This window comes from Portunus trituberculatus, chromosome 34 (assembly GCF_017591435.1).
Source record: "Portunus trituberculatus isolate SZX2019 chromosome 34, ASM1759143v1, whole genome shotgun sequence".
NCBI classification, from domain to species: Eukaryota; Metazoa; Arthropoda; class Malacostraca; order Decapoda; family Portunidae; genus Portunus; species Portunus trituberculatus.
The window spans coordinates 3825482-3837981 of record NC_059288.1 but is presented as its reverse complement, the minus strand read 5'-3'; the positions used below and the strand labels follow the sequence as shown (position 1 = coordinate 3837981).

The following is a 12500-nucleotide window of genomic DNA, read 5'->3' as shown; positions in this document are numbered from 1 at the left end:
TCACACACCCATCACGCACCAGGCACAGATTTTTACGAGAAGAAAAAGAGGGAGTGTTTCTTAAAGCTTGGTCTAGTTGTCTAGGCAATGATTTGTTTTCTTTCTCACTCTTTCTTGTTCTCTCAATTACAAATCCTTAACTCTTTGACTGCTAACAGTACATGTAGTAGTTTTATTTTCAGCAGCCTTAAACAATTTTTTTTTTATTGTTATTTAAGCTTTACTATATATACAATGATATCTTCTTTCCCACACTTACACCAGACAATAATACCGATGTGAAAAGAAGCTCAAGCAGTCAAAAGGTTAATACTGGATCTGATAAGAAAAATCGTGCTTTCTTTCAACACTGCTATGAAAAAGTACATAGGAGATCCCACAGTCCTCTCAATCTGTCCCTTACTCCTAACACATGCAAGGAATACAGCTTGGTGCAATCTGTCCTGCTAAGGAGACTTTAAGCAAAGATTATATATATTATGTGCAGAAACATCAATTAAATGTTTAAGAAGTGTTTAGAGACACACATACAAGTATAGATAAATATCAATGCAGAATAACACTTGTAAACATGAGTAGAGTAGAATAACAATGCAAAGAACAGAAAGGAAAAGCTGGAAATGTATGAGATGAAAAAAAAATGTAATGCCATACCTTTAGAGGAGCAAATATACAAGTGTGGACAAAATCCAATGCTGTCCTTAAAATAGCACAGAGAAACTTGAGTGCAGAGGAATAATAATGCAAGGAATTGAAAGAAAAAGCAGTAAATGTACAAATAGCTGAAAAAAATCAGAAATGTTAGTGGAATACTTTTAGAAAAGCAGATGTAAAAACAAGGGCAAAAATACCATCTCTAATCCAAGTGCAGAAGAATAACAATGCCAGGTATGAATTGAAAGAAAAAGCAAAAAAAATGTAAAAGGAAAAAATACGCAATATTGCTGAATGCAGAAGAATAAATCAAGGAATGGAAAGAAAATGAAGAAAAAATAAAAAATAAAAAATAATAATAATAATAAATAAAAAAAAATATGTTGCTGGAATTCCACCTTTAGAGCAAATATTAAAGCAATTAGAATAACATTTGTAAACTTAAGTGAAAAAGAATGATAAACTAAGGAATGGAAAGGAAGGACAGGGAGCCATTAGGAGAGGAGTGAATTTCCCACAGTTAGTTGAGGATAAGAGCAAAGCATCTCATGAAGATAGCAAGCATGTATGCTTGTTAAGATACCAAGGCTACAATACAGAACACACACACACACACACACACACACACACAAAACATTGGTATTCTCAGTAAATTATTATTATTTTTTTTTTTTTTGCCAATCTTTTGCTTTTTTTTTAAATAAAAAAAAATAATAATAAAACAAAAACATGCTGACAAAACTAAATCACACACACACACACACACACACAGAGGCACCTAAAGCTATCAAAGGCATTTGTACAAGAACACTGCAACATTAAAGACAGACATACACACACAACACCAGGAAGGACAACAAACACCATAAAACACAACTCTTACAACTCTACACTGGAAATAACAACACTGAACACTATCAAGAAATACATAAGTACAGTATATCTAGTCTTGATTCACCACACCAGACAACTCACTATAGCAAACACACTACCAGGGACAACAAATCCAGACATCACACACATTTCAAACCGAGTCTTAGTGAAGTGATCTCCAACACATACTTGTAGAAGGTGAATTGTTTCTGTATGTCACGCACTTCATGGTTTCCTCGCAGCATGAAGAACTTAGTGGGGGCCTGGAGCTTCTGGGCAAAGAGGTATGCCACCACCTGGAAGCAAAAACCAGGTCAATTCATAGATGGAAATTTTATACCCTGACACTTGTTTATGGGTTTAGTGCTTCCCTTCAGTCTTACATCCTCTGATCTCTTTAGAATCTCTCACTGCTAAGGCTTTCTAAGGGGACAGACACATCAGAGGGGCTACAGTGGAGATGACATGGATAAATAGTTGCAAAATACAGTGTGAGAATATTGTAATTGTTGTTGGTGTTGTTACCTTTTTATGAGGTTTTAGTTTTGTTTTTGAATAATTTTGTGATATATTATGGTTTTATTTCTTATTTCTTTTCTTTCTTTTTCTTTTTTATTTTACAATGACAAGAAAAAAATACTTAAGTCTCTCTCTCTCTCTCTCATGCCAAAAATAGGAACCCAAATCACAAACCTAAACTTATCAGTCTCCATACTTGACTTGACTAACACATCAGAGAATAAAAGATGGAGCAACACCACCCATCTAGACACACCTCAACACCACAGACCAGACAACTCAACATCAACTACCATGCTTCACAACACCTGGAACTCAAAACACAAACCTAAAGACTTCACTGCCATGCCAGAGAAAGAAGGATAGAGCAGCACTACCCATCTAGACACACCTAAACACCAAAGACCAGACAACTCAACATCAACCACACTTCACTACATCACAACACCTGCCTGGACGCACCTCTATGCCATACTCCCCACGGTCCACATAGTCACCAAGGAACAGGAAGTTGGAGGGTGTGAGGTGCGGCCCAATCCTCCACAGTGCCTTCTCAAAGCAGATCAGGTCTCGGTAGTTCCCGTGAAGATCTCCTGTTGGGGGACGCTTGTATTAGTTCACAATAATAATAATAAACGGTTTATCAAAACTGCAGTAAAGTACACATACTGAGATTATACAAAGGGGGGGAGGGAAGGCTTAACCCTTTCAGTGCAATATGAAACAATTAACAGCACTAACAGCAATACATCTACAAACTACAAGAAAGAAGGGGCTTGTAAAAAATATATATTTGGTAATTTTTATAAAGTTTTAAATCTGGAGGTGTCTGTGGAACAAATAAAGGTGTCTCAGAGTGACAGGTTGTAAAGGAAAGGTGTACCAAATAGTAGGCAAAGGGTTAAGACTAGAAACTATCAAAATGAGACTACAGGGCTAATAATCATAATTTTATTTTTATCATAATTTTCTATTACATATATTATACTGAAGTGGTATCAGTTTGCATGTGGTGACTTTAGGGGCATCAACTTATTTGTTCATTAATGGAAGTTTGTGTTTGCAGGATGGAGTAATATGCTTATTATCTAAGAGAAGCCAAAAACAGCTGGGAAAAGACTTTATTACGATTGTTGGCTTCAAAAGAAAGGTTATCATAATGTGTGGATGAGAGAATGTGTGTTTGTGTAAAGGAGGTTAATTGTTTTGTATGTATGAGCAGAGAAAGAGCTTAAAAAAATAAACAAATAAAAGGGCCTAGTGAAATTGCCAGCAACCAAAGAAGGGTCAAAATTAATGGATGGGAAGTTAATATTTGTATGATAGAGGATAGCCATTTTTCTTTATGTCAGATGAGCACCTGCCATGGGTAACAGAAAGCACTAAAAAAATTATAAATAGATAAAAAAAAAAAAAAAAAAAACTTCAGATTGATAGCACACAAGAAAGGTGAAAAGTATCAGAAATTACAAGTTTTATGCACATGTTTGATCAGTCTAAGTTTATGAAAAAGTTGTTTGCACTTCTATGCAATAATACAACCACCACCACCACCAACAACAACAACAATATAGGAACTACAGCAAGACACTGACTAAGAGAGAGAGAGAGAGAGAGAGAGAGAGAGAGAGAGAGAGAGAGAGAGAGAGAGAGAGAGAGAGAGAGAGAGAGAGAGAGAGAGAGAGAGAAAAAAATGCAATAGAATAGATAATAGCATAAGTAGTTGTAAGTAAATAAATTTGTGGCACCAACTTTAAATACATTTACATAATTTGGGAACCTCAAGACAAGTAAAGGATGAAAAATAGAAGCATTTAATCAGAAAGAGAGAGAGAGAGAGAGAGAGAGAGAGTTGGGGGGTAGGTTGGATAAAAGGTCCTCACCCAGTATGTAGCAGGGAGAGGAGAGCACCAGCATGCGTGGCTCACCCTCAAAGATGCAGCGAATGGCAGCACACAGGGAGATGATGTACTGGCCAAGTTTCACCAAGTCCACCTGAGGGCAGCCACCCAGTCAGCACCCCCACACACCACTCAACATTACCAAGGCTTCAACACAACACAGGCACTACTTCGGGATGCTAAGGAGGTCCATGAAGAGCCTAATGCAATGGTAATGATAATATGATAATGATGTGTAATTCACCTCGGTCGCCTGCTGGTCACCCAGCCAGTCTTCCCCATTACGGAGCGAGCTCAGAGCTCATAGACCAATCTTCGGGTAGGACTGAGACCACACTCCTCACACTGGGAAAGCGAGGCCACAACCCCTCGAGTTACATCCCATACCTATTTACTACTAGGTGAACAGGGGCCACACACTAAGAGGCTTGCCCCTACACTGGTAAACTCTGGAACTCTCTACCTGTGTCTGTATTTCCACCTGCCTATGACTTAAACTCTTTCAAAAGAGGAGTGTCAAGACACCTCTTACGTTAACTGGACCCTCCTTTTAGATTTTTCTGTTTTTTCTCTTTCTACTTTTCTTTTAACAGCCTGGCAACCAGCGGGATTTTTTTTTTCCAACACTGTGTTTGCCCTTGGCCAGTGCTTGTAATTGCCTGAGGACTTGAATTGTGAGTTGAGCGTGCTAACCACTACACTACACAGTGTGTGTGTGTGTGTGTGTGTGTTTCAATTTACCTGATTCTTAACACTTTTCTATGCTGTCAAAATTGTTTAGTTCAGTCTTTTTACAGTTTCCTTCATGCATTTCTTATATCAGATTAACAGAATTTCCCACACTGAAATTCTGACCATGAAACAAAACAAAACAAAACACAGTAAAAGCCAAAAATCTACAGCAAAATAAACATTACTATAACTCTAACCACAAATAAATGAACAAATAAAAATAAATTAATAAATATGTACAGAAAAGCCCAAAGCAAACAAACACAACAAAAAAAATTCAGATCATGAAAAGAAAAAACAACAAACATAACAAAAAAAAAAAAAACACACCACAACTTGCACCTACAAACACATTCCAGAGTGAAAGAAGTGAACAGAAGTGACTCTTACCTCTCCCCAGTGCAATGCCGGCTTATCCTTCTTGTTGTGCTCAAAGAAACGCAGGGCAGCCACCATCTCGTTGGGAAGGGATCTGGTATTGAAGGCGTCAACTGAGAGGTACCTATCAAAATGCCTGGCTGGCTTCTCTGCAGACACTAGCGCTGTGGTCAATACGGACGCCTCATTCGTCTTCTCCACGTCAAAGCCTGTGTCTGATACCTCTCCAGCACCTGTGTGTGTTAGTGGAGTGTTAAGTGTATGTTATGAAAGAGACTGAGTTTTGTTCCTGGTTTAATAGCAGAAGACAGCTTTGACATTTTGTTTGGTGTAATTATGAAAGAAGCAGTGAGTTTTTCTCTGGTTTAATTCTTCTAGTTTCACCTCTTTCCTCTAATTTCATCTCACTGTTTCTTCTCTCTTGGTCATCTTGCCTTGTCATTCATTCCCTCAACATCATTTCTTATTACTTCACCTCAACATACTAGTTTCACCACTTTTTTCTGACTTATTTCATTCATTCTCTCTCTCTCTCTCTCTTGGCCATCTTACTTTCAGTCATTCATTCCCTTGACTACAATTTCTTATTCCTTCACCTCAACATACCAGAGGAGAGAATTAAGAGAAGGAAGAGAAGAAGGAAAGTCTCGCCTCTATATATGCACCTCTCAATATCTCATTCCTTCAACACACTAAAATAGAGAGAAGAGAGTAATGAAAGACTTGCCCTCCATGTCTACTCTCCACACCTCACTCCAGCACACACAAGAGAAGCAAAGAGAAGGACCTGCACCTCTCAGTACCTCTCTTCAACACAGCAGAGGAAACACAGACTCACGTTCCATGTCGAGCAGCAGCTGTGTGTCAATGATCTGTCCAGAGCGTCGCACCTTCACAGTGTGCTGAGCGAGGGTGTACCGACGGTTGCCTGGGCTTTGGAACGCTCCATCACTCAGCGGAATGGAGGCTGTAATGAAGTAAAAAAAAATATCAAGAGTAATAAGTGACATAGGAAATGAGTAGAAATAAAAATAAGAAATGCAGGGAGTGAGAGAAAGGACTGAAATAGTAAAGGAAATATAGAATAGAAAAAAAGGAAGAGAAAGGGAAAGGAAAGATTAATTGAAACTTATTCTTGCCTTGTTCCTCATTCATGCTTCTCTATTCCTTTGGTTCTTATCATTTGGTTCCTTATTCTTTGGTATAGTTAGGTTAGGAATATTTTTTTTTAGCTTTTTGAGAAGAGAAATCATTAACTGTACTGTTTAGCCTTATTTTGTGCCTCACTTAGGTTTCTTTATAATGATTTTTCTATCTTGTTTGTTTTAGGGTCATTATTTCTCTCCTGATTCTTTAGTATGAACCGAATAGGAATCTTTCTGTTCCTTACTTATGTTTCTTTACCTTGTTTGATTTTAGATTTTTTTATAAACCCACACAAACAAACACATCATAAAAAAGACACATACACAAACATATATAAAAAAAGACACATACACAAATAAACAAACTTTCAATAAATAGAAAAAATATATATAACAGAAGAACACACAACAGACACAACACACACACACACACAAATAGACACAAACACAACAGACAAACACAGACACACACACACACACGAGAGAGAGAGAGAGAGAGAGAGAGAGAGAGAGAGAGAGAGAGAGAGAGAGAGAGAGAGAGAGAGAGAGAGAGAGAGAGAGAGAGAGAGAGAGAGAGAGAGAGAGAGAGAGAAAATAGCAATACCTTGGGAGTTGGTGTCCACCTCCATCTGACAGCTCTTCTCCTCCATGCAGTTCTTGGGTGAGCCGGTGTGGTGGGTGGGTGGGGAGGTGCTACAGTCGCGTTTGATCCTCTTCAACCCCCTTGTAGAACCGTGACCCTTGGGAGAGTCTTTCAGGGGGCTCTTGCGACGGGGACTGTGAGGATCAGACAGTAAGGAATGGGTGGTCTGGTGCTGAAGGAAAATAGTGGTGAATATTGGGTGATGTGTAGCCCTATCAAATTTTTTTTTTTCTTTTCTTTTTGTGATGTGTGGCACTTAATACTGTAGAGATTACTTCTTTTTTTTATGAGTGCCACTGGTCAAAAGCAACAAAAAGTGTAAAAAAATGGTCTACTTGAGTCCCAGTTCCCAGAGAATCCACATAAATCAACTATTAGTGTGTGTCTTGAAACTTTTCTCTTGAGTTCAAATTATAGGAAGGAGGAAATAAAGAAGCAGGCATGGAGTTCCAGAGTTTGCTAGAAAATGGATGAATGATTGAGAACATTGGTTAACTCTTGGACTTGGGAGGTGGACAGAGGAATGAGGATGTACAGAAGCAGGCAGGGAGTTTCAGAGTTTACCAGAGAAAAGGATGAATTACTAAGAACACTGGTAAACCTTTGCACTAGAGAGGTGGATAGAATAAATATGGGAGAGGAAGGAGGAAATACAGAAGTAGACAGGCAGTTTGAGTTTAATAGGGGGATGAATAATTGAGAACATTGGTTAATTCTTGTGGAAATGCAAAAGCAGGCAGTGAATTCCAGTTTACAAGAGAAAGGGATGAATGATTAAGAACACTGGCTAACTTTTGTAGAGAATAGAGATGAGAGAAAGTACAAAGTCTTTTGAATTGAAGGTGCATCATTCTGGAAGTGTTGTGGTTTCAAAGTTCTCCTGGTGAGGAATATTGGATGACAAAGGATAACTATTCTTGTGCTGGCCTGGATAATTTAGTATACCTTAAAATGATGGATGAATCCTGCACTAGTATTCAATCACTGAGTTCTGGTAATGTTGCCGTGGAATGAGGTATGATAAAAGATAAATATTCTTGTGCTGGCCTGGACAACTCAAGTCTGAATTATCAAGTGTTTACTGTATCCAGCCACTCACCTGACCACTCCAAACTTGCACACCATGTAGGGAATGATGGCGGTGGAGGCTCTGAAGAGTAGTGAAGTTCCTCGAAACTGTAGGGTACCAATAGCACTCAGAAAGCCCTCGGGAACCACACAGCTGTCATCTGAGGCTGCAAATACTCTGCAGGGTGGAGGAGAGGAAGCTCAAAGGGACCGTACACACTAAACAAAAGCTTTCCGTCTTTTTCTCTCCCACCCACACACACACAAAAAGACAGACATGCAGACTCACTCCAGTGCTGCCTTGGTCCTCTCAGTGATGGCCAGTGCAGAGCTGTCCTGTCCCTGCAGCTTTGCTAAGTCTGTCACCAAGTTGTGGATGTCCTCCTTCTCCAACACACTGTTGCTGTCCTGGTCATAGTACCTGCAATGTTGGGTGCCTTGAGGGACCTTCCTTGTATTCCATCTAGTGCATTTACTCACACATTAAATGGAAGAATGGATAATATCTGTCAGAAAAGCAGTGCAGTTATTTTGGGGTCAGGATCTTAGTACACACAATGATGGGTGCCTTGAGGAATCTTCCTTGTCTTTAATCTAGTGCAATTATTCACAAAAATTGAAAAAGAATGGATAATGTCAGTCAGAAAAAAAAAAAATTATTTGGAATAAAGGTATAAACATGATTCCTGAGGAAATACACTGCATTAATTGGTGATTATGGCCTTGTCACAAAGTTCTGGTTGAAACTACATGAGTTTTTAAATATATTTTAAGACTCTAATAACAGATTAACATTCTCATTTAAGCTATATGAGTTTTAAAAATATTTTTATGGTTCTTGTGACAGATCAACATTCTAATTGCAACTATACAGGATTTTAGATGTGCTTTTATAGCTCTAGAGACAGATTAACCTACACACACACAGGTTTTAAAGGATATTTTTTTTAATGTTTCTGGTAACAGATTAATGCTGAAATTGAAGCTATAAGAGTTTTAAAGATGTTTCATGGCTCTAATGAGAGAGAGAGAGAGAGAGAGAGAGAGAGAGAGAGAGAGAGAGAGAGAGAGAGAGAGAGAGAGAGAGAGAGAGAGAGAGAGAGTGTATAGTGTTTCTGAAGATGGACCAGCACCTCACCTGAAGATGTACCAAGACCTGATTTCACCGGGACGCTTGCCGTGTGGTGTCATTGGGTCCATTGCCACTAACCCATGCACAAAATCCACATGAGAGAGCTCACCAGTTCTCTGTCTGTCCAGTGCCCTGTGTGGAGGAGTGTGAGAGTGACAGCTGACATCAAGACAATAAAAAGGGAAAATCTAATGTCAGTGAATCAACAAAGAGAAAATAAAGCAAGTCAAAAAATCAACAGAGAAAATTAAGTACATTTTGTCTCCATGAACTAACAAGAAACACAAGAAGGAAGCAGCAGGGAAGCCATCAGATCAGTAGTGTGCATTCCTCACCTAAAGATGTCCTCCTCCCTGTTTTGCCAGCCGAGGTCTCCCAGGAGCTGCTTGACGTCCCCCAGGCAGACAGTGGTGTAGGGGTAACTGCACCTCACAAATGCCCCAGAAATAAGCTCCAGATCTGTAGGAAGTGAAAGGAAAGAATGGTTATCAATGTGGAATTATGAATGGTGGTTTGTCAGTGTACTCTTTTTTTTTTTTTTTTTTTTAATGTAAGAGGGGAAAACTGGCTAAGGGCAACAGAAAGAGTTAGTCAAAAAGGCCCACTTAATTGCCAGTTCCTATGCAGGTCTGAGAATTAGCAAAAAGCAAGGGATGTCTTGAAACCTTACTCTTAAATGAGTTCAGATCATAGGAAGATGGAAATACAGAAGCAGGTAAGGAGTGTGTAGCTTAATCATGAATAGTTGCATCTTGTAAACACCCCAGAATTGAGCTGCATGTTTGTGGTGAAGACGAATGAATGGTAATAACTATTGGGTGGTATATAGTGTTTGAACAGTGTATAACTATATGTGTGTAGTTAAAATGGACATTAGACAAATACACAGTCCAAGCCTTGATACCACTTTCTATCTCAATCTCAAAGCATGTTAAGTCAAAGTAGCAGAACAGATGGTGAAGTGGTCACCTTGTTCCTTGAAACCCGAAGACCTCAGCAGCTCCTCCTCACTCTGTGCTTGGTCCATCTCCTGCCACAGCTGACTTGCACTCACCTCTTTCATGTGGGCACCTGCAAAGAAAGCACTGTCAGGGAAACTGTGGACACCAACTCATGCTCTGATTCTACTGCTAAAATATGAAAATGTGTAATAATGTACATATCAACATATCTTTAGAGTTTACTGGTAAAATATCCAGCTGTATTAATGTCTGTATCAGATTATAGTTAGAGAGTCTACTGCTGAAATACCAAACTGTCTAATAAAGTATGTATCTGCTTAAATTTAAGAGTCTACTGGTAAAATATCAGTGTAAAAAAGTTAATGTTATGATGCACTTGTTAGCTGTGGAGGTGGATAGATGTTTAAAATATATATATGTTTGTAATCCCTTAGAAAAATTTATATAGATACTTAGGAAGGGAAATTCAATGTAATAAGTTAATATTAGGGTGCACTTGTTAACTGTAGAGGTGGATAGATGTTTAAAATCCGTATATTTGGATTTAGATTTATAATACATAGCTAGGATGGAAAATTCTACATAGTCATGAGGTGTCAGTCTTCTTTTATTCCTGCAAATATCTTGGGCAAAATATGTACTTCCATCACTCAGGATAATACATTACAAGTCAAATCCATTTCTAATACCTTGGGCAAGTTTATATAGCCAAACCTGTCATGTCACTCTAAAGGCTGAGGACTCTGTGACATTAACACAAAGACGAGACATACATTACTTCAGTGAGAGAGGCAAACTGAAGGAAGTGTGTGTGTGTACACTGCACCAGTTTGGTTAGGTTAATTTCAGTGATATAAGATAAGTTAGATCAAGTTAGGTTAGTATGTAAAGACATGGCAATACTTATCAGCAAAGTGGAGTAAGGAAAAGATAAGGTAGTGTGTGTAGACAGCAGCAGTTAGGTTAGGTTAGGTTAATATCAGTGAGGTTGGGTTAAGCTAAGTTTGTATGTACATAATAATAGAGGCAACATTTATCAGCAAGAAGGAGTGAGGCAAACAGAACAAAGGAAGAGAGAAACCCACTCACCCACCACCCGCCTAGCAATGCGCTCCACCAGCCACACGACCTCTCTCCTCTCCACATGGCTTGTCTTCAGCTTTTCCAGGCTCACCTTCTGCCTCACTGAATTATCCTCCACCTGCATAAAATTATTATTTATTTAAATATGAAAGCAGCATTGCACAAAGGGAAGCAATAGGGGATAAAAAGGAAACAAGAAGGATCACTGAGTTGCTAGTCTCAAAAGAAAGATAAAAAAAAAGTTGTCCAAAACTGAAGAATGTGTTTTGCTTTCTTTTTATGTATGAGAGACACTGGTCAACAAAAAGAGAAAAAAATGTGCCAGTCCTAAGAGAAAGGTCAAAGGTGTCATATGTCTGGATGCAACTTAAGATAACAAATAAGGAATGAATATTCAGACAACAACAATAAACTAAGAGAAGACAAACAGCAAGAGACAGCCACAGCAAGCCCTAACCTTGCTCCAGGTGGCAGCGTCAACAGGGAAGGCAAACACATAGTGGTGATAGTGTCGCTTCATGACAGGATCAAACACCTTGCTCAGCTGGAGGAGTTGAGGGGTCCAGCGTGGTGGTGGGGGAATGCCCGCCGCCGCCGCTGCAATGCTCTGGGCCAGCTGGGGGAGTGGAGTGTCCCTTGACTGGCAGGTGAGATGCAGGAACAATTATAATATAAGAGCACAATGGTTGGTGCAGGAAGCCGTCAGACCTACATGAGGGACTCCCTGTGTGAAACATGCCTGCCTGTTTCCATTATCATCTCCATCTATACACTCGCCACTATTTGTAAAGCAGTTCTGTTTTATATCTAACTTTTTAAGCCTGACCCCGAGTTAGGTGGGTCGAGGGCTCCTTAAGTTAAGTTTGGGAGACAATATTTAAGTCATATTTGTTCAGCAAGCCCATGATTTTCCTCTATATTCTTCTGTAAGTCAAAATTTCACTTGTTGCTTTCCCTATCAAAACACCCCGCCCCCACCGGACCCCAAGTCAGCTGGGCCTGGGGAGGCGCGGCACAAGAATACACAACATACAGCTGGTAAGATTCACCGTAAAGAATACCGTGAGAGAAAGGAGAAAAAAGAAAACGAAACACAGAAAAAGTAAGAATAAAAATCAAGATAACACACAACACACTCACCTGGGCTGACGTGCCGGCGTTATAGTCATGGCCTATCGTCCTCCTGGGCAGCCTCACCGTGCCGCCCTCGCAGCACATCACCGCCTGCACACCCCCGTCAGCGTCCTGCAGGTACACCAGGACGGAGAGCACGTCAGGAAGGAGGCTGTTCCAGGGTGGTGAAGCGATCCGCTCACTCGACAAGCCCGCCTCCTCCATGTCGACACTACTGACGTGAGTGACGTGACTAGTGACTACTGACTAGCGACTATCGCTCGCTGCCGCGCTGTG

The 12500-nt window shown here is 39.7% G+C and overlaps 1 protein-coding gene across 4 annotated transcripts in view; it reads right to left on the bottom strand.

Annotated features, from left to right (window-relative positions):
* LOC123512695 overlaps positions 1 to 12500 on the bottom strand; it is a 17941-nt gene extending 5441 nt beyond the window's left edge. Inside the window, exons 1-14 of one of the 4 annotated variants that reach the window (XR_006677167.1) lie at positions 12231 to 12499; positions 11548 to 11730; positions 11097 to 11208; positions 10015 to 10116; positions 9381 to 9504; positions 9052 to 9177; positions 8203 to 8334; positions 7945 to 8091; positions 6807 to 6979; positions 5896 to 6024; positions 5070 to 5290; positions 3930 to 4041; positions 2509 to 2639; positions 1717 to 1823 (exon numbers count right to left, since the gene is read on the bottom strand). Coding sequence is in view for 3 of the 4 variants with exons in the window: in XM_045269207.1 (XP_045125142.1) it covers positions 1676 to 1823; positions 2509 to 2639; positions 3930 to 4041; positions 5070 to 5290; positions 5896 to 6024; positions 6807 to 6979; positions 7945 to 8091; positions 8203 to 8334; positions 9052 to 9177; positions 9381 to 9504; positions 10015 to 10116; positions 11097 to 11208; positions 11548 to 11730; positions 12231 to 12428 (2038 nt within the window). In the remaining variant the exon portion in view is untranslated. Of the gene's footprint in view, positions 1 to 1675; positions 1824 to 2508; positions 2640 to 3929; positions 4042 to 5069; positions 5291 to 5895; positions 6025 to 6806; positions 6980 to 7944; positions 8092 to 8202; positions 8335 to 9051; positions 9178 to 9380; positions 9505 to 10014; positions 10117 to 11096; positions 11209 to 11547; positions 11731 to 12230 lie in introns of those variants that run through there. The other 3 variants (XM_045269207.1, XM_045269206.1, XM_045269208.1) reach the window with 3 other exon arrangements.